Source organism: Sesamum indicum, linkage group LG2, assembly GCF_000512975.1.
Source record: "Sesamum indicum cultivar Zhongzhi No. 13 linkage group LG2, S_indicum_v1.0, whole genome shotgun sequence".
Taxonomy (NCBI): domain Eukaryota; kingdom Viridiplantae; phylum Streptophyta; class Magnoliopsida; order Lamiales; family Pedaliaceae; genus Sesamum; species Sesamum indicum.
This window is the reverse complement of record NC_026146.1, coordinates 6,844,643-6,866,397: the sequence shown is the minus strand read 5'-3', so window position 1 is coordinate 6,866,397 and position 21,755 is coordinate 6,844,643. Positions and strand designations below refer to the sequence as shown.

The following is a 21,755-nucleotide window of genomic DNA, read 5'->3' as shown; positions in this document are numbered from 1 at the left end:
CTCCCCCAGCCAATCAGGATCGAGCCGCCAATTTTAAAAGTCACATGCATCACATGTGACTTTTTCCGGCCAAATTTGGACTGAAATTGCAAATTTTTCAGTTTTACGGGACCAAATTGAAACCCTAGAAACTTACGGGACTAAAACGAAAATGGCCTATAACTGTGGGACGAAAATTGTCTTTTGCGCTCTTTTAAAAAATATAGGGGAATAAATTTCTATTATTTTTTTATAAAAGTATAATTTACTCATTTACAATATCAAAATAGAATAAATTACATTAATCCTGCATAGAAACACACGAATTCTCGACCTGACATTTAGCTATTTCTCGGGGCATTTGTTAAGGCATTTACACATTTTTACCAATATCAAATCCAAAATTCATTATGATGCATGGATTTGATGTAATTTTTGCATAACAGAGAATTATAAGTATCATTTACATATTAGTCACTATAAAAAATATAACATTATTAGTCATAGTTAAAAATAAAAAAGTCGTAGTAAATAGTCATGGATCACGGTTGTGAAACAGTTGTTGGCCGTAGTATTTGAGAAGGTGACTAAAGCCGGGACAAATATTTTATCATGGCTCTTAGTCATGGCAAATAACTTTCTCTTTAATAAAAATCTATGTTTTTGCAACGATTTTATCTAGCCGTGGTCAATAGAACTTCTTTACCATGATTTTTCATTCATGGCTATTAAAATTATGGTCAATAGTCATTTTTTTCTCGATGAGTGAGGCTACCCTTCACCCATTAATTAACTTAATTTTTTTTATGTGTAAATGATTTATATTTCCAAATTTTGAAGCATAACAACTTTCGTTCTGGAAGATGAAATTATAAGAGACGATATGAAAGTGCCATGAGAAAATTGCACTTTTTGTTTCATAACTTAGATTTTGTACATTTTTTTTTGTCTGATTGATTATTAAATTATTGAAAGTATAGTCTCATAATTATTTAAAAAAATTCTGACTTTCAATTCTCCTACCAACTTTTATTAGGAAATTGACGGCAAAAATTATGCGCCGTGTAACCATTTTTCTCCATTTTGAAAAGAAAACGGCCATGTGATTTATAACACGTGTTTTTTCCGTCAAATATTCTTGATAAAAGTTGGTAGAAAAACTGAAAATGAGACTTTTCATAAGTTACGGACTATTTTCTAAAACATCCTAAATAATGAGACTATTGGGTTTAAGTTATGAAACAAAAACTACAATTTCCCGAAAAGTGGCAATGTGTTGTTTAGTAATATTTTTTTTATTAATATAATAAATAAATTGCAATTACTCATCTCAATATAGCAATATTTCAATTCAATCAATGAGTAGCAACGATAAATAAATTATAATAACTCATGTAAAGTAAAACAAACACCCATACGTTCGATGGAACTGAAATTCATGACTTCGAACTTGTTTTGAAACCTTAATCACTAAATTAAGACATCATCATTAGTGGGTTAGTAACATCATATTTTGCTTACATTGAAAGGAAAATTCTTGTTAGCTTAACATGACCTTTTTTTTCCCTAAAAAATTGTTGTATAAAGGGACTTAAAGTTGGTAATAGCTAATGCCAAAAGTGGGAGGAGTAAAGAAGAATGTATTTCCTGTAGAGAATATTGAAAAGATGAAATCTTGATATGCTCTTTCTTTCTCAATAACTTTTCCTTTTGTTATATATAATTCCCAATTCTCTTGTTTCATAACACTTTTTCAGATCCTTTACCAGTCCAATATGCTGATTAATTATGCTTTTTCATACGTTTCCTTTGATAGTATTCAAAAAAGAGCAAAGTACTTGTAGCTTTAATGCCTAGGAAGAATATTAGGTTATGTATTCAGCTTGACGGGAAATTTTAATTTAAATCGAGTTTGATCGGGTTTTAATCAATTATATGTTAAGTGCAATATATATGTTTATTGTGTGATTGATTTAAATTTAAGGTGAGTGGCTAATCACATGACAAATATATCGTACTTGCTCTATAATTGATACGATCTAGTCGAATGTAGTTTTAGTAAGAACTTCTCAATTGACTTGATGCAAATTAAGTTTCAAATGAAGGTGCTCTCATGAGTAACTTTTACATATTAATTTTTAAGGGCTAAATATTGTTTTAGTCCCGTAAAATAAAGATAATTTTTTTTTGGTACCACAACTATAGCAAGTGATGCTTTTAGTCCTATAAAATTAAAAATCACATATTTTTAGTCCAAAATAAAATTATAACTTCGGGACTTTTTAGTCCAAGAATCCACAAAATACTTTTTTAGTCTCAAAACCACAATGTACATGATTCTTTGAAACTAAAGATGCGTGATTTTAAGTTTTATGTGACTAAAAGCGACAACTATCATAATTGTGGTACCAAAATAAATTCTACCCTCATTTTATGGGACTGAAAAAGCATTTTGCCATTTAAAAAATAACATGATAATTGAGAGTACTAAGGGGTGTTACGTCATTATATTATAAGAAAGATGGTATTTATGGGGCGAAAAAAATCCATCGTAAGATATAAAATCTTATTTTTAGACGTTATGAGAAGGAAATAAAAATCATAAGTTTGAGACAGATCGAAATTCAAATTGAACCTTTTACTGAATATATACATATCACGTGTATAATTTGTTTCGTAAATAAAATAGATAACATCATTCTTGCATAAACCAAATGAAATAGAAAATCCGAATAAGTATAAAAAGAGCTCAAACTCTTTTTTCAAAAATATAATACCATATTTCTTTTGTCAAAATTAAAATATAAAAAAGTGCCTCATCATACAATTATCAAGGATAACTTAATTAATTCTCAACCCCTCTAATTGACTCATCATCCTCATCAAACCCTTTCTCTTTTCCCTCTTTTTTCTAGCTATATATATAAATATATATATATATATAAGTTCACAACAAATACAAAAATCAATTAGGTTTTTCATAATATATAATATTTACTTAGGAATAATTAATATTATAATAAGATATTGATTAATACTGAATCTCAAACTTTGACAGCAACCACATGCATGCATGGCCTTTTCTCTTTTTCCTCTTTTTCTCTCCCTTTTGTTTGCTTTCTGTCTTTCTTGTCGCCTTGTCTTTCTTTAGCTCTCTCTCTCTTTTCCCTTCTGATTTTTCCTCAGTGGGCACCTGATTCTCTCTCTTTCTCTCTCATCTCTCTTCACCAGAGCTGTAATGATTTCACTATGAGTAGTTGTACACTGCCAAACACAAGATTTTTTTCAGTGTGGCCTGCCCAGCGTGAACTCCAAATTAGGCTTCTTCTTTGGGCTCGTCTCTGATGCACTTGATGAGCTTGCTTCTGATATTCTGTCATAATTTAGACATTTCGGTTCCATCTCTTTCTGCATGCATGTCTACATATATACATACACATATATATACATGAGACTGTATGTATGTGTGAAGCACACAGTACTGAAAACCCAAGAGAGTGTGTGGGAATCTGCATGCATGGACATTTTGACCAAGGGGATAATTCATTTTCATGTGATGCTACAGAATTTCAACAGTATATATATAGTACTACATTGTGAAGCTTTACTATGTTGTTTTCAGTGGTTGTCTTGGTCTTCCCATGTCCAAACCTTCTACAGCTATTTCCTACTATGATGTTTCTAGGCACTGATAAGCAACTTATTTATGAACTCCATAAGAAAAAATAAAGCTATACATAGGTTCCAAGAACATCAAATCCGCATCAGATTGTAAAAATCCTATCGATTTTTCTATTCTAATTACCATATATATATGCCGCGTGTACAAGTTGCAAAAAACAATGGGTCAATCGCTGCGAAATAGATAAAAATTGCACTTTTGATCCCACAGTATACAAACTTAGCACATTTAGTTTCACAAATTGAAAAATTGTAGCATCAGGGACAAAAGATGCTGCAATTTTTCATCGTGTGGGATCAAACGTGTCACGATTTTCTGTCCTGTGGGACAAAAAATGCTACAGCATTTTATCAAATCATGTGCTGAGCCTGTATATATTGTGGGACCAAAAGTACAACATCTCCTGTCACGTGGAACCAAAAGTGTATTTTTCTCTACAAAAAGATTTAATGCTAAAATTCTTCATTTAATTAACAAATAAACTTTTTTATTAAATTCGTCGCTATTCTAAATTAGAAACAAATTTCACTATTTTTCCACGAATATATGTCATTGTTAATTATGATGCTAGTTCTTACACCCGCGTAATAAGTATATATTAATTGAAATAGCAAATGAAATCAAATTTGGAACAAAATAATCAACATCATATCAGAATTAATGATAAAATGTGATATGATTTTCAATTCGTCATTACTCGATATATTAAAATCAAGTGTATAAGTATATATACTCGAATTTGTGGTGATCATATATTTAGGCAGTTTGAAGGATCGATGCAAGTGGTAGCTTATGTGTCTGGTGCTGAAGTCTACTTAATACTTAGGACAGAAATTGTTGGCTAATTATAATGCTATGTAATGAAGTACGAGGTATGTATGTATATATGATGAAAATTGTACTAAAAGTTGGTAGTGGGTTGCACTCGTGTTGCAAAACCCTTTTGCAAAAGCTATTAAAAGGAAGTTCATCATATTTTAGCTAGGAAGAAAGGTAGCTATATATCCCCACACCACTGCACCTACTAAAGGAAACAAATTATCATTATCTAGGAAGATTATCTTTCCTTTGCTCTTTTTTACTTTGTTTTTTTCTCATCAATGACTTCCCTCGCTTTACTTAGAAAAAAAGCTTTCTCAATTTTCTAGCTTTTTGCACACATGGGATATCTATACATCTCTCAAAGGGATTAAATGCAACAAAGAATTTCTCTTGAAAAATGGAAAAGACAACGCAACCTCTCTCTAACTTTTAAAAAATCGTAATGTGAACCCTTAATGTCGGGTTCCAGTTTCATCGGACGTGTGGGTGTTTGCATCATTTTATACGGGTTCTTATAATTTATCCAAGATTAAAAGTGATTTTGGTCCACTAATTATAATCAAATCTCATTTTAGTTGTTTAATTTTTTAAGGTTCCAAAAAGATCATCCAACTTTTGAAATTGCTCAATTTTGGGACACTAGTTGTCGGATTTTATCCAAAGTCAGCGGATTTTGAAATGCCAAGTCAGATTCAGGTGTCATGTTCCGGCGACTTTGGACAAAATCTAGCCACTAGTGTCCCAAAATTGAGCAATTTCAAAAGTCAGAGAATCTTTTTGGAGCCCTAAGAAGGTAAAGGACTAAAAAAGAAATCTGACTATAGTTAATGAACGAAAATTGCCTTTGATCCATTTATCTATCATTATGAATTAGTCATATTGTTTTATTGAATGAATAGAGGTGTACTATAATTTATCAATCGTTTTTAGCCATATTATTTTATTATACTAACTAAATATAAATATATTGTAATTTATTTATTATTATTACCTACCCAAAAAAAAAACAACATATATACAAAAGGAAATTATTCAGAAAAGGGCAAGAAGTGTAATTTGCAAAAGAGTTGAAAAAGTGTACCTCAAATGTAGAGGACTGTATGTTCCCTCCTCCAGAGTCAGTGGGTTTCCCATGCAACCGGTCTTCCCTGCTACAAAATTTGGGGGAATATTATTACAAGCCATGCAGATAGCTAGATCTAGGACAAAACTTGTAAGAAATAAAGAAAAGAAAAGCCATCTTCTTACTGTCTTATTTGAACTTCTCCCCCCTCACTTTTTACAAAAAATAAAGAGAAAAAAACACCACCCATGTGACACCCCATATGAAAAATGGATTCAAGAAAAGTAAGTCTCCAATTAACCAAAATTTCTACATTAGGGCCCATGTGATTTGAACCCACAAATTCCAAGAGAAAGACATGTCTCTATGTTTATATTTTTATTTCATTATAATTCAAAGATTTTTATTACATAGTTTTCATCATGAATTGGGGGATGTGTTTATCAATTTGTTTTGAAATTTTTTTAAAAAAAATGTCTTTAATTTAAAGTTTAAAATATATCAGTTCACAACTTTTGCAGCTTAATTATTGGTGAAATCGTACCCTAAACACTCAGACTCCAGTGCTTCTTTTCCCTCCAAACTTTCATTCAACTTTGTCTGTGACTTATTCCCATTGCAAAAATATAAACACAAATACTCTGCGTAGTTCGCATACCAAATGGGTAGTTGATATGCAGTATGAAAAAGCAAAATTATATTTTTGGTCCTCTAAGTTTAGGTTGTTAGCGCTTCAGGTCTCGTGATTTACTCTATTTATACATTTAGCCCATTATTTCGTGGAATTCAGTTCTGAATATTTCACATTTGATCATCTTTTCACAAATTTAGTCATGTGTTGACAATTTTGGTCTTTTTCACATAGTCATAAATCTCATTTTTTGTCTTGTAACTATAAGTCGTTGGGACCAAAACTAATTTTACCAAAAAGAACAAATGAGAGATGTTCAGAACTAAATTTACCAAAAAAAAAAAGACTAAATATACAAATAAAATAAATTACGGGACTATTTGTCCTAACCACCAAAATTAGAGAACAAAAACTATAAAAATGGGACGTTCTTAGGATATATTCAACTTTTTCTGACTATTACATTATGGGAAATTAGTAGGATATACTGCACTAAATCCAAGTTTGACTAAAAACAACAAAACCCATTCCATCCTCTTGTTTTCGTATCTTGGCTGTTTTTTTTTATGTATTAATTCGTTAATTATTATTATTTTTTATTTCTGGGGATCCATTTTCGTAATTAAATGAATCAAGGTTGAATTATTGATCTTTGAATTCAAAGTGGGAATGGTCATATACCACTTTATGTGTGTTGGGTTGCTAAAGACCATTTAAGTGTCGGAAATTTATATCTTAGATCTCTTACCTTAAATTCTCCCAACCACCAGCACTGTAATTATTGAGGCCTTTGATCCATCATTAATGTCATTTTAATTTTTCCTGAATAAGCTACCTATGTAGTTATGAAGGTAGGTTATAATTATTCTCATGTTTTATTGTGAAAACGCACCAAGAAAAAAGGGGGTGGGGGGGACACTATTTTCTATATGATAAATGAAGGGCAAAATATTTTTTTTAGTCCCATAAAATAACGCATAATGTTTTTTTGATACCATAATTATGGTAGGTGTCGCTTTTTATTCCATAAAACACATAATCATGTATTTTTAGTCCAAAAGAGTCACGTGCTTTGTGATTTTGGGACTAAAAGGGCAGTATTTGGGACTAAAAAGACGTAATTTTAAAATTTATGGGACTAAAAAGTATCACAAGCCATAGTTGTGGTACCAAAAAAAATTCTTGTCTTGATTTACAAGACTTAAAATAAATTATTCCCTAAAAATTAGGATAAATAACGTTGACACTAAAGTTAGGCCAAATTAAATACACACACTCTGTATTTTATAAAATTACAGCTATACCCTTTGAGGAGTGTTAGTGTAATATTTTTCAGGGATGTTTGGGTAAGTTTTGCATTTGAATAAGGGGTGTTAATGTAATTTATCCTAAAAATTATGATAAATCACTACTATGAATGCAATAACTAAATTTTGAGCACGACCAATAAACATTTATCATGACCTTAACTATGACAAAAAGTTTTAGCTATGTCTACTATTTTGGCCTTGCATACTGGAACATCGATTAATATCCTTCGGCCTTGATCACAATCAAAACAAGTCATATTTCTTGTAGCGACAGTAGACGGATATATCGTAAATATTAATTGGTAGATTTTCTTAATGATAATTATGGTATTTAGCTCTTTTCTTATTCTCTATAGAAGATCACAATAGTATAAGGGTAGATATATATATATATATATTAAATATATATTAAATTTCTTGGGAAATTTAATTAAGACTGAGTAGAATAGCTGAGAAATACCTTGAGGAATAGCTCCACAAACCATGGTAATCCATGTCATTTTTCATAGTAGTTTGTCTTCCCTGTTGGACTGATGATGATACCTCAGACTTCTTACAATTCTGAATCTCCAACAGAAAATCATCCGAAGTGTCTCCGAACGACCCGTTTTCAACTACATCTGATTGTCCTAAAAAATATGCCAAAATTTTCCCAATTAAATAAATAAACACCCCATTAATTACGCCATGAGTATAATTGCTGAATTACCAATTAAAAGAAAAATAAAAATATATATATATTTAGAATATTTGAATTAACCTGAAGTAGCTGCAGCTCTATCGGTTGATTTTACCGTACGATACATCTACAAAGAAAACACCAAGTAAAAGAAACTTAGATGATTTATGATTTAATAAAGGAAATGAAATTAAAAGGGAAAAACACAAGCAACCTCTTATATGATACTACAAATGAGCAAATATTATCATTATGAAAAAAAAATAATAATTTACCCCATATGTTTTTTAAAATTAAAAAAATTGACCTTCACCTGTTTTTCAAATGACATAATTTACCTTTCTATTTACAAAATACAGCGGGTAAATTTTTTTTAAAGGGAAGTAATTTGCTTATTTGTATATCACATGAATAAATTACATTAAACCCCAAATTAAAATACAAAATTTCAAAGTACATTAATTTCAGTGAAAGATATATAAGTTTTATTTCTGATATATATGAATGTGGCCAATGCATGTACATGCATGTTCATGTACAGATATGTTATGTATAGATTTAGAGGGTTGGTTAAGTAACCATGGTTAATTTGTGAAAGGTATGGTTTCCTGAAACCCAAAGACATGCAGCAGATGTATGTATATATATACATATATGATGATTGTGTGATGATAGGGTTTGTGTACTTTTTGCTCTTCTTTCTAGCCACTAATTTGGCTGAGGGAAGAATAGGGCTGAGGAAATTTTTAAGAAATAATGGGGAAGGACATGACTATTACTACTACTGTTGGAACTGTGTGTGTACTGTCTTGCACTGTTTTCAACTCCTTTGTGCTTTGTCTCATTACTACCATCATCATTTTTCCTCACTATTAATTTCTTGGCAAATGCCTCTCTCTCTCTCTCATCGCTTTCTCTCTCTGCTAATTGATTAATTATATATAAGCCCACATATATATATGTATTTATACTTTTCTTTTAACATGGAGAGGTTCGTTTTTCGAAGCAGAAAAGCTGGCAGCAGAGCAATTGCAGAAGAACCCTCAGATCTAGTAGAAAAAAAGGTGTGCTGAGGATTTTCAGACAGGAGAAAATGAGGAAAGAAAAACAAAACCAAGCATTGGAATTTGAAGTTTTATGTGCCCAATATTTCTTCCAAACACACCTTTGTTTTTTTTTTTTCTTAAACTTTTGGCATCTTGAATTCTGTGAAAAGAAAGGAAATCTACTACAGGGAGAAGGGTTTATTTCTTTTTTATTTTTTTCCTTTTTATTTTAATTTTTCTAATTTATTTTTGGGTGATGAAAATAAAAAGAAAGAGAGCATATATAATTAATTAATACTTTACCTGTAAATGAGACTTAACATGAGCTAAGGTGAGATCTTTGACATCCATGAGTTCAAGAACTGACTTGGGTGTTGCTCCTATATATAAATAATACACAAATATTAGTTGAGATATACATCAATGATTATAGCACAATAATCTATGAGATATTTTCTGAATTAATTAATTTAAACAAAATACCAAGAAAATAAGTATTATAAAAAATTAAATTTAAATACTGTCACAAACCTAGTCAGTAGAGGGTTTTAGGTAATGATCTTGAGATTTACATGAAAATTCACAAATATTTTTGCAGTTCAAATTAATCTTGAAATTTCCCTAAAAACTGAGAATTCTGACTCCATTATGGCCCAAATCAAAATTTTAAAAAAAAAAAGAAAATTAGATATTAGAAGATAGTGAAAGAAACATGAGACCTACTTTCATGGCCCCCCAAGAGCTCAACAGCATGAACAAACCGAGCATGAAGCGTCGTAGTCCACCGCATTCGGGGCGCCCGCATGCTGCGTTTGGCCGGAAACCTCGACAGAAACCGGGATCGCAGTAGTTCTTGAGAGTGGTAATTGGTAGGAGTGTGTGAGGGAGTTGTGTTATTCAAAGTGTTGGCAGAAGTAGATGGCACTAGAACTGGCGGAGAAGTGTTTTGGTAGACTGGAATTCCTCTAATAGGCCTCAAGAAGTTGAGCTCTTGGCTAAGTCCTTGGTGGGGCTGGTGGAGGAAATGGGCTGCGCCTCCACCGCCGTGGTGGAGGAGGTAGCGGAGATGGTGGTTGGAGGAGTTGATACTGGCGTTGTGGTCTGAGAAAACCCTCCTGTGATTGGTCGAGGAGAGGTCGAAACGCCGGTTGTCGGATTCCGGCGTCATTGGAGTTGAGATGGGAGTTTTTGAGTCGAGGGCCCTTTTCCAGAAGCCCAAAGTATCCATACCGTCTTCAGCTCTTCGTCTCCAGCTTGTGGATGAGGGTTTGGTGTTTGGTGGGCTGATTTGGAGGGAAAGGTCTGGTTGTGCAGGAAAGAGCTCCATACAACTGAAACCCTTTTTCTTCTGGTGTTTGGTTGCTGTGAAATGTCTATCTTAGGTTCTTGCTAGCTACCTCTGTTGCTCTGTTTATCGCAATAGTATGACTTCTTCTTCCTCTTCTTCTTCTTCTCCTTGTTTGGAGCAGTTCTGAGTTGCTAGGGTTGTAAGAGGATTGGAAGAATTCAGGATTCTTGGGGGAGTTTTGGGTGATAATCAGGAGAGAAGGACACAATTTCCGGGTTTGAGATGGGTATTTTCTGACAAGAATTGAGGTAGTAGATGCAGAGATTTTTGAGGCTGAGGGAGAGAGAGAGAGAGAGATGGAAGTAGGAGAAGGGAAGAGAGAAGTAAACAATGTAGTGAAGTGAATGGTTTGTTTTTTTTCTTGTGTGAAGTATATGTTAGAAAGTGACACTTAAAGGAGCCATTTGGAGGGGTGTTTGGGAGTTCGAATTAGATGTGTTCGAGCTGAATTAATCACTTAACAAGTAAATTATATTAAATATAAAATTAAAAAAGGAAACTATCAATTATTACAAAAACTATACCCTAAAAAAGAAAGAGATACTACAAAAAGATTAATTAATCAATGGAGTCAATTCAAATCAATTCTAATATATAGGGCCAAGAATTTTTCAAAGATAGTGGTGTTTGGTTTTATGGAAGTAGGGTAGTATGAGAAGGGGGGGGGATAGGAGGAAAAGAAAAGTAATTAAAATAGGTTAGAGAGGTTGATTGTTTGTTCACTCTTTTCTTTTTCCTAAGTACCCTTTGGGAGAGGGAAAAGGAAATTTTAGTGTAAGCTTTTGATTGTGTATGTGCATTTGTCCCTCAACAACTCATACTTACCTTTCTAAAAACTACTCTTCACTCTTACAAAAGTTGGCACCACACTCTTCAAACCCTAAATAATTTTTTTTTTCTATTCTTTTTTATGATTAATGCATCTCTATATGATTGATCCTACACAATTTTCTGTGTCCCTAATGTACATATAATTACCTAATGATTACATCTCAAGTAAGAGGGCAGGTGATAAGACCTAAGTCAATTATGGTCTGCCCCATATGTCTTAAACAAAAATATGGATTTTACACAGTAAAATTCGTTTAAATATATTTTTGATTCTGTAATTTTAATACTATGATTTTTATTTTTTAAAATTATAAAATAATGCTATAATTTTTTGACGTTTTGTGATTTTGGTCCTTTTGGTGTTGAATTTTGCAAAAGTTGCTGGAATAAATTATGCGTTTTTCACGTGGTTATTTAAATTGAGATTTTTATTTTAATTGGTTAATTCACTTTTTCTAATATGGACGAAAAATTAAAAAAGAATGATGTGCCCCATGATTTATTCTGGAAAGTTTTACAAAGTTCGGCATCAGAAGGACCAAAATTATGAAATGTCAAATAGTTACATGATTCTTTTGCAACACTTGAAAAGATAAAGGATAAAAATGCCAAAGTCACGAGGAGCATATGATTATTTCAGCAACTTTTGTAAAATCCAGCATCAAAGGACCAAAATCACAAAATGTCAAAAAATTATAAGACTATTTTTTGCAACCTAGAAAGATAAAAATATCAAAATTATAAGATCATAAATATATTTAAGCATAGTAAATTTCCTTTTTTAGTTCCCAAAACTTTTTCCTTCAGAAATTAATTTAGTTATGATTTTTACAAATATATAGATCCTTCCCAAAATGCAAAGATATTAGGCAAATGTATTTCCAAGAAAACACTCGAGTATATTTATTTTTCCTTCATATCACTCATTTCTTAGTTGTTGTCTAGTTCTTCGTATATTATTACATGCTTTTATGATTAATTTCTTCCTAATTTAAACACAATAATTACATAGAAAGAATTTTTTAGGTAAAATTATATATTTGGTCTAGTAGGTTGTTAGCATTTTTAGTTCTGTAATTTACTCCATTAACACATTTAGTTCTTTTCTTGATGAATCTAGTCGAAAATATTTCATATTTGGTCCTTTTTTTTTGGCAATTTAGTCATGTGTTCATAATTGTGATCCTAATTACGACTTATGGTTACAGAACAAAAAATGAGATTTATTACAGGCCGAAGGGAACTACAATTGTCAACACAGGACTCACTTTGTAAAAAAAAGATTAAATATGAGATGTTTAAAACTAAATTCGTAAAAAAAATTGACTAAATGTATAAATGAAGTAAGTTACGAGACTAATTAAAAATGCCAACGGCCTAAAGTTATAGGACGAAAATGTAACTGTGCCAATCTTTTATATCAGATATCCAACAGAAATTAAAACCCTAATAACCTTAATTATATCTCTTTATTATACTCCTTATATTTTTCACATTCAAACAATTCGACTAATTATACAATATTGTTAAAAAGTTTAAGTATATTGTTTCAAAAAAGTGATTTATGGTGTCTTTTTCAATTTTGGAGACTTCTTTTTACATTTTGGATTTTCCATCCTAAGTTTCTGATTCCAACAGTCACATAATTAAATGTCCTTACATCTCTCACTGCTTAAACTCATTTCACTTCTTTAGTATTTCTTGGGAAAATTGCATTTTTTTTTTTGTAACTTTAGTTTCATTATTTTTAAGCATCATATTGTATTTCTAATAGTGGAATTTATTGTCAATTTAAGTTAGCGATGAATTTATCAAGAAAAATATTTACTTGATAATTTATAACTCATCATTAATTTTGGGGTAAATTATATTTTTGGTCTCATAAGTGGACTTGTTTTCAATTTTGGTCCCATACTCAAGCCAATTCGCACATTGAGTCCCATATGTGGGTTCTTTTTTTTCAATTTGAAAATCATTGAGGGATTTCCGTCCAATTGATAACGGCAGCTGCTCTCTCAATTAGTCAATGCAATCAAAATAAGGTTAAATTACATTTTTGGTCCCATAAGTGGACCTGTTTTCAATTTTGGTCACACACGTAAATGTATGAATTAGTTTGAGTGTGGGACCAAAATATAATTTACCCTTAATTTTTAGCTGTCGAAATTTTTGTTGTTAATACTAGAAACATTACTAATGAAAATATTTGTTAGTAAAATTTTGTGGGGCACTTTTCAAAATTTTTTCCAAGGTCATCTATGAAGTCTTACAATATTAAAATTCTTTTCTAGATATAGCAAGGAAATATTTAATCTCTAATGTTAAATTTTGAATTAATATGAACTTAAATTCTTATCCCTCGCTAAATGCGCGTGTTGCCAATTAACAACAAATTCACACTCTTCCCTAATTTTTCTGGCTATTAGCATAATTTCTTGCAGTGCCTGTACGTGTGATGCATTTGTTGTTTTCGTGAGAAATTGAAAAAATTAAATTTAATCGAATTAAAATTTGAAATTAAAATTATATTTTTTTTTAGACTTATGAGATCCAATATAGTGAATCGGAAAACAATGGAGTCGAAATCACAAAAGAATTAATTTGTAGTATGCATGTAAGATATAATTTTTACATAATTTGTACCTTGCTTTTGATAATACATTCATTTGTACCTGTTGGCTTTCTATAATTTCTAAAATCAACGTAGGGTAAAAATAATTGCTTTTCTCAACCATGCATTACAAACAATGATGTAATAATATCGTTCATTATACTAATTATTATTAAATTAATTAAGATATTAAATATCAACATAAGACCTAATTAATTGTTAGTACCTGGAAAAAACTAAAATGGTATTATATATTTCACAAAAACATGTGTAGTATTCAAAATTAATGATATGCTGACATTGAGAAGAAATAATTAAATGATGGAGGATTTTAACTCGTTATGCAAAATAATTCCCACATAGAATGAGTGTCCGATTTTAGTGAGTTATTTTCATATCTTTAATGCTTGGTTTCTTTTGGTAATTCCGTTAATTATCGGTAAGAAAAGTTTCCCATTTGAAGATGATTGAATCATTGATCGAGCTAACTTAAATAGTGACAAATTCCGTTGCTAGATAATACGGAAGGGAGAGGATAAAAAATTACATGTAGGTCAAAAGTTTTTCTTTTTCTTGATTTTAGTCTTGTTATTCTTGAACTTACCGCATCGCATTTCGTAACTCTAGAGAATTTATAATTTTAGTTCTAAGTCTGAATTCCATTAAGTTTGCTAATTGGTGGGACAAAAACTGAAAGAAAATACGAAAGTATTGGGGGTCGACTGTAAGATGAATATGATTTTATATTAAAGTTATATGATTCTTGATCCACGTCACAAACTGGAGTCTGTAGATTTTTCTTTGATAAATTAATATAGCGGTATTGGAAAAAGCGATGCAATAAGAGAACAAGCGAGGGATGGTCTTTATGAATTGTTTAATGATTATAAATTAAGATATTGACGTACCATTTTGCCTTTTAGCAACAGATTTTTTGATAGAATTTTGTCTCTTTTTAAATTTCCAGCGGATTTACTGACACATCTCTGATGGATGAAAGGTCGCCTCAAAAGTCTAGTGACCACTATAAGAAATATAATATTTAACCATAGCTAGTTGCCATAGTTAAAATAATAGACGTAACAAAAAGTCATTGACCATGGTAATGCAACGATTGTTGGCCGTAATTTTTGCTAGTGTGGCTAATACATTTCTAATAGCTAAAAGTCATGGCAAAAATATTTGTCATGGCTTATAGCTATTAGGATAGATGACAAAAAAATCAATTAGATTGGCCTGGATGTAATCTATTTTGACAATACTCGATGTTATGGAATTATTATTCAATGAATAAAATATCGCTTATCAGCTTCTTTATTTGTTGTGCTCATTCTGTATGTTTATATCTGCTTAAACATCACAACAAAGCTCACATACCACTTAACAACCATGCAGTTGAACTGCATTGGATGGTGGTCATGAAATCAACTGTCGAGGGGTTGGGTCTGAAATGTTCTTTGTCGAGAACCTCGAGATTAGGCATCGAGTTTCTTAAGGAGACTTGCACTAAGAGTTGCGTCCATTTGATGAGTTCCGCATTTCATCAGTAACAGACAAGGTGTGTCTATGCGATCTTAGTGGGTTGATTGACTAGGTATCAAATTGACTGAATTGACTGACGGAGATCATCATATGGAAGCTAACAATTTGTGCTTATGTATTTAATTAGATTAAATACATGTTGGGCTCAAGTAAATGAACTTTACTGGGACCAGTTAAAACATTGGGCCTTGAATTTTATTTCATAAAAATCGGCCCCTCCCTTAGCCCATTAAAAAATTCCATAGAAGAAAAAATTGACCAACAAGTTGCAATTTTGTAAAGTGCTATTTTGGTCAACTGAGGGATCCTCTTTATTTGGAATAAAGAAGAAATACCTTGTAGATGAAAGAATGTATCTTGACATATTGTTTTTCATCAATACAAGATATATATAGACATGGTATATAATTATTTCAGAAATAATTGTCACACAATATTATACAAGAAAAAAAAATTCCCTCTCCTTCCCTAGCATTTGGAGTGCCCTCTCTCTATCTTCTCTTGGAGTATTTTCTATTGTTCTCTTCTAGCAAAGAGATCAAGAGATCCTAATTTTCAATGTGGTGTGCACGTATTGAGAGCTGCTAGTTGGAACCTCGGGTGAACGTTTCGTCTAAGTAAATGATTCCTAAAAGGTATCATTTTCTCCCTTTTACTTGTTTCATACACAGTCTCGTATAGTTTTATTTTGACCTTTTTTATTTTCATACTACATCGAACACTTGGAAACACCAAGAGTACATCCTTTGATACGTTGGTTTAATTTTTATCTTCTACATATTTCGCTTTCCGCTTCTGCTGGTGCGTTCTCAAGCCAATCCGCTTGTCCCTACAAGTGGTATCAGAGCCCGGTTCGATGTAGAGACTGTTGGTTCTGTGTGATTTGCATATTGACATGTCTTTTATGGCTTTAAAAAGTATGTTTTATTGCTTTTCTTATTGGTAGTTATATGAAGAAAATAACTTGTTTGAATTTTGCAATTGATTGGATGATTGAAGTATTTTAAAATATTTTTATTTTTTGAAAAATGCTTGTATTTTATTTGTATTGGTGAAACAAAAAAGAATATTTGCAGCAGCAGCAGCGCTGGCGACCGCACTGCATGGTACGCGAGCGGTCGAGCGCACGCAGGGGCTGGCCGCGCGGGCTACAGGCCGACGGCCGGCGGTTGGGCCGTTTTTTGCCAATTCTCTGAAAATCAGATTTTTTGGATTTTATTAATTTTGCTATTTTAATTTTGGAATAAAATTGGATTTTTTTTTAAAATTAAAACTGCACGATTAATTTGGTGTAATGTGTGCATTGGATGCACATGGTTTTTGGAATCATCATTTTAATTGTGAATTTTGAACTTGTAGTTTCTTCATATAATTTATTTTATGATATTGGATATAATTTGTGATGATGGATGGTCACGGAGCCCTTGACTACTTGTATGCATTATGTTTGTTGGATGGGCTCGTATGCCCTTTTAATTTTTCTTCTCTCTCCTTCTCTCATTTTTTATCTTGAAACAATAAGGCTTGTTATCCTTTCTATGTACTCCCTTGACTTTTGATCAAGGGTTCTTTTCAATTGTAATGAGAGTAGTATAGGATTTTTTAGCGAGGATTTTATTTTTTGTAATAAAACATACCCACAGAGAAGGAGGCCCATGGAGCAATTACAAAGGTCATTTATATGTTAATGGGTAAATTACTTTTGTAATAGCATAGGGCCACCTTATACAGACGCTAGACTCACTACGGGCTCAGTGGGTTGCATACGATGGGCTCGTGATCATCCCACAGGGGTATGCTAGGCTATCTTGCATGTGATGCGCTTAATTTTTTTTTCGTATTTAATATTTAAGCATGCAATGTTATTATGTGATGAGGTTTTGATCAAACACTCAAACTTAACTCTCACTTGATTGGACCAAATTGAATATTAGGCCTATAATGGACTTGTATCAAAATTATTTTGGTCTGTCCATGCCTTCAATCTACAATAATATGGTGAGGAAACTACCACTACCCAAGTGTGGTCTCACGAGTCGTGGCACACTTGAAATAGAAAAAAGTTGCACCAGCTCATCGTTTTCCTGTCTCACAAGTCGTGGAAGGCGAAGAGTGAAGTGTGATTTGATTGATGGTTCGGACTTAACACCGAGTAACATGATTCGCTTGGAATCTTCGGGATCATGTGAAGAGGTGGGGCAAAATATCTTCTAAATCTCATGGAATGAGAATGGTAGTAATTACCTCCCACAAGGCTTTTTCCATGTGAATCGTAAAAGCGGGACATGGTAATGCTCTTGTGGATTCAAGCCCATTAGAAAATGATTTTCTGAAACTCCACTTGAGAGTGGTGGACTTTCGTATAAATAGTGGGAGAGTTAAAGACTAAAGACTATGATCTAAACTTATTTATCATATTACAATCATTTACTAATTTCTATTTTTAATTTCTATTATGTAGAAAATGTCTAAAAACCCTTTAACCCCTATTATGAAGACTAACGAATTCAATGGCACGAACTACAATGACAGGCTTAGGAATTTTAGGATTGTCCTAAATTTCGAGAACCAGAGTTATGTCCTAGACAAGCCACTCCCGACGGCCTTTTCGGAAGGGTCCTCGCCCGAAGAACGTGTTACGTTCGAGAAGTGGCTTGAGTCCAATATCATATTAGCTTTGATGACGAATGACATCCAAAAGCAATATGACAAGATAGAAGATGTTTCCTCGATAATGCTTCACATGAAAGAGGATTATGCGGTTCTTGATAGGCATATAAGATATGCCGCCACAAAAGCATTATTCAGGACCAAGATGACTGAGGGATCTTCTGTAAAAAGTCATGGGTCAAGATGCTATCTCTAGTGGAGAAGCTCGAAGACCTCAAAGCTGGGCTTAACAATGACATGTACATCGATGTGATCCTTTAATCACTTCTTCCATCCTACGACCTATTTATTATTAACTAAAATATAACCGGACTTGAGAAGTCTATTCATGAGTTAATTAATATGCTGGTTCAATACGAGGCAACGATCCATAAGTCTGCGCCGGTAGTATTGGTAGGAGAGGCTTCGACTTCCAAGGCGAAAAGCAAGAGGGCCAGACGTTGGAAGTGGAAGAAGGGAAAGGGAAAAACTGTCGCAGCTACTGCTAATGCTCATAGCACTTCCGCTATCCTGGTGGGAAAGGCAAAGGAAAAGGGAAAAATGGCAGGTCACAGCGTTCGAGGGCAAATGATGTCTGCATTTATTGTCATGGAAAGGGGCATTGGAAGAGAGAGTGCCCACAACTCCTCTCCAACCTAGGTATGTTTGTGATTGAGGTGGATATGATAACTATTCTGCTTTTTGGGTATTGAATACCGGCTGTGGAGCTCACATCTGCAATGATTTATAGGTGCTGGAAAGAAACAGAAGACTGCGTAAGGACGAGATGGTATTGAGTCTCGGTGATGACATGGCCGTGAGATCTCTCAACTTAACTATTAGTGATCATATTCGGATAGGATTAAAGAACTATTATTATGTACCGAGCATGATCAATAATATTATTCCATTCCTGTTTTAGACAATGATGGTTATGCATTTACAATCAATAAAAATAGTTTTAATTTGATGATAAATAACAACCTTCATCTGCTTGGTACATTAACTAATGGTCTTTATATTCTCCAACAGTCTAATCTGATTATGACTGTCCAATATAAATGAATATTAGATAATCATGACAACACACAGATTTGGCATGCATGGTTAGGCCATATCTTTAAGTTAGGATGGGAAAATTGATGGAGTCCAAAAGTCTAGAGGTAGATGAATTGGACAGCTACCAACTTGCAAATCCTGTCTGAAAGGGAAAATGACCAAGAAACCTTTTATTGGACAAAGTCCGCTTGCCAGTGATCTGTTGGATTTGATCCATTTGGATATATGTGGACGAATGAATACTCCAGCTAGAGGAGGATACTCATATTTCATAACCTTCACCGATGATCACTCATAGTACGATTATGTTTATCGTATGAGGTACAAGTTTGAGGCCTTTGGAAGGTTTAAGGAATTCAGACTTGAAGTTGAGAATCAAACTGGCTGTAAAATCAAGACCCTTCGGTCAGATTGAGGTAGAGAGTATTTAAGTGGTGAGCTCATGGATTACTTAAAAGAGAATGAAATTCTCTCTCAATGGATTCCTCCTGGAACACTTCAGGTTAACGACGTGGCTGAAAGGAAGAATTGGACCTTGTTGGACGTGGTCTGATCTATGATAAGTTTTACCGACCCTGCCCCTATCCTTTTGGGATACGCTATTGAGACGTGGGCCAAGTTGCTCAACATGGAGCCATCCAAAACAGTCCAGACGCCATATGAGATATGGCATGGCAAGCGTGTGTCCTATAAATACTTGAGGGTATAGGATAAACCCACATACGTCAAAAGGCTAGTGGGAGACAAACTAGAATTCAGGTCTACTTTGTGCAGGTTTGTCAAATATCCAAAAGAAACTATAGGGTACTATTTGTACGACCTCTTCGAACAAAAGGTTTTTGTTTCGAGAAACGCAGTATTCTTGGAAAGAGGTTTTCCTGCGGATAGCTAACGTGATGAGGTACTACTTGAAGATTCAAGTGAGACACCAGTAGGATAATGCGACACCATATAAACCTGTAGTTTCAGTTGATAGTGCTCTAGTCCTCCGTAGGTCAACCAAATTATCCGAACCACATGATAGGTACGGATTCTTAGGGATGATTAGCTAATTGGATAATGATCTAAGGATATATGAAGAAACAATGTCTGACATCGACTCGAATAAGTGACTTGAGCCATGAGATCCAAAATGGACTCGATGGGTTCAAACTAAATTTGGACCCTCGTAGACCCACCTAAAATGCATTAAGCTGGTTGGATGTAAATAGGTTTACATCCATAAGCTTGGAGCTGACGAGGAGGTTACCGCCTTCAAGGAAAGGATTGTGGCAAAAGGATATACTCAACGACCGAGGGTCGGCTTTGAGGAGACCAACTCACCTGTAGCCATGGCCAAGTCCATTCAGATACTGCTTGCTAGTGCAGCATAGTATGACTATAAAATATGACAGATGGACGTGAAAACGACCTTCTTTAACAACTTCATTGAGGAAGATATCTACATGGATCAACCATAGTGTTTCACCTTTGTTGGAGAATAGCAGAAGGTTTGTCGTCTCCAAAAGGTCCATTTATAGCCTCAAACAAGCTTCTCGAAGCTGGAACACGCATCTTGATGAAGTTATATGGGGTTATGATTTCATCAAGAATGAGTTTGATCCTTGTATATACAAAAAGATCAATAGGAGCTTAGTTGCTTACCTTGTGCTTTATGTTGACGATATCTTACTCATTGGAAGTGATGCCAAGATGTTGGGAGACACTAAAGCATGGTCGTCCAGTCAATTTTTCATGAAGGATATGGGTGAAACGTCCGACATCCTTGCATTAAGATCTACAGGGATAGATCTAAGAAGATATTAGGATTGACCCAATTCTCGTATATTGATAAAGTCTTGAAGAAATTCAAGATGAAAAACTCGAATCGAGGATTCCTTCCGATGAGGCATGGAATTAAATTGTCGAAGAAGCAGTCTCGCAAGACTAATGAGGAACTTAAGCGGAAGTCGGACATCACCTATGCTTCAGCCGTAGGCAGCATTCAGTGTGTTGTTCAATACACTAGGCCCGATTTCGCCTATACTTTGAGCATGATGAGCAGATATTAGGCGTGTGCCAGGTAGGCACACTGCATGCAGTCAAGACCATACTCAAGTACCTGAAAACAACAAAAGATATGTTCTTGATCTACGATGGTAGAGAGTTGATACTGGAAAGCTACAATGACGCTAGCTTCCAGTAGGATGATGATAATGCCAACTCTCAATCGGGTTTTGTATTCAAATTGAATGGTGGTGTGGTTACTTGGAAAAGTTCCCAGCAGGCCACCATAGCGAATTCCACCATAGAAGTTGAACACTAGCAACTTCAGAAGCAACTAAGGAAGTGGTTTGGATGAAAAACTACATCTAGGAATTGGGTGTGGTGCCTAGTATTGCTGAATGAATAGTTTATCTTCTGCGATAACAACGGGGAAATAGCACAAGAAAATAAACCGAGATCCCATCACCGTTCCAAATACATTCTTGGACACTACCATCTGTTCAGAGAGATGGTGAGC

The 21,755-nt window shown here is 33.5% G+C and overlaps 2 protein-coding genes across 3 annotated transcripts; one reads left to right on the top strand and one right to left on the bottom strand.

Moving 5' to 3' along the window:
* LOC105155509 (probable transcription factor KAN2) lies at window positions 2,704–10,933 on the bottom strand. 2 transcript variants are annotated; one of them, XM_011071391.2, is made up of 6 exons: window positions 9,936–10,933; window positions 9,516–9,592; window positions 8,248–8,293; window positions 7,948–8,116; window positions 5,565–5,634; window positions 2,704–3,399 (listed from the first exon to the last, which is right to left on the bottom strand). In XM_011071391.2, the coding sequence occupies exons 1-6, from the start codon at window positions 10,537–10,539 to the stop codon at window positions 3,265–3,267; spliced, it is 1,101 nt and encodes a 366-aa protein (XP_011069693.1). In that variant the 5' UTR covers window positions 10,540–10,933; the 3' UTR covers window positions 2,704–3,264. The 2 variants fall into 2 exon arrangements, with proteins under 2 accessions (XP_011069693.1, XP_020554250.1); XM_020698591.1 differs by having other exon boundaries at window positions 2,705–3,399; window positions 5,565–5,631.
* Window positions 18,009–21,058, top strand: LOC110011578. Its single transcript, XM_020691932.1, has 5 exons — window positions 18,009–18,377; window positions 18,575–18,769; window positions 18,945–19,010; window positions 20,464–20,624; window positions 20,713–21,058. The coding sequence occupies exons 1-5, from the start codon at window positions 18,009–18,011 to the stop codon at window positions 21,056–21,058; spliced, it is 1,137 nt and encodes a 378-aa protein (XP_020547591.1).

Excerpts from the sequence above, each read along its gene's own strand:
- LOC105155509 (XM_011071391.2), bottom strand. The coding sequence starts at position 10,539 with ATGGAGCTCTTTCCTGCACAACCAGACCTTTCCCTCCAAATCAGCCCA. Across the intron at positions 8,117-8,247 it reads TAGAGCTGCAGCTACTTCAG|GACAATCAGATGTAGTTGAA; the intron begins GTTAATTCAAAT and ends CATATTTTTTAG. Across the intron at positions 5,635-7,947 it reads TTGTGGAGCTATTCCTCAAG|CAGGGAAGACCGGTTGCATG; the intron begins GTATTTCTCAGC and ends CAAATTTTGTAG.
- LOC110011578 (XM_020691932.1), top strand. The coding sequence starts at position 18,009 with ATGTCTAAAAACCCTTTAACCCCTATTATGAAGACTAACGAATTCAAT. Across the intron at positions 18,378-18,574 it reads AGATGACTGAGGGATCTTCT|GCAACGATCCATAAGTCTGC; the intron begins GTAAAAAGTCAT and ends GTTCAATACGAG. Across the intron at positions 18,770-18,944 it reads GAAAAATGGCAGGTCACAGC|GTGCTGGAAAGAAACAGAAG; the intron begins GTTCGAGGGCAA and ends AATGATTTATAG.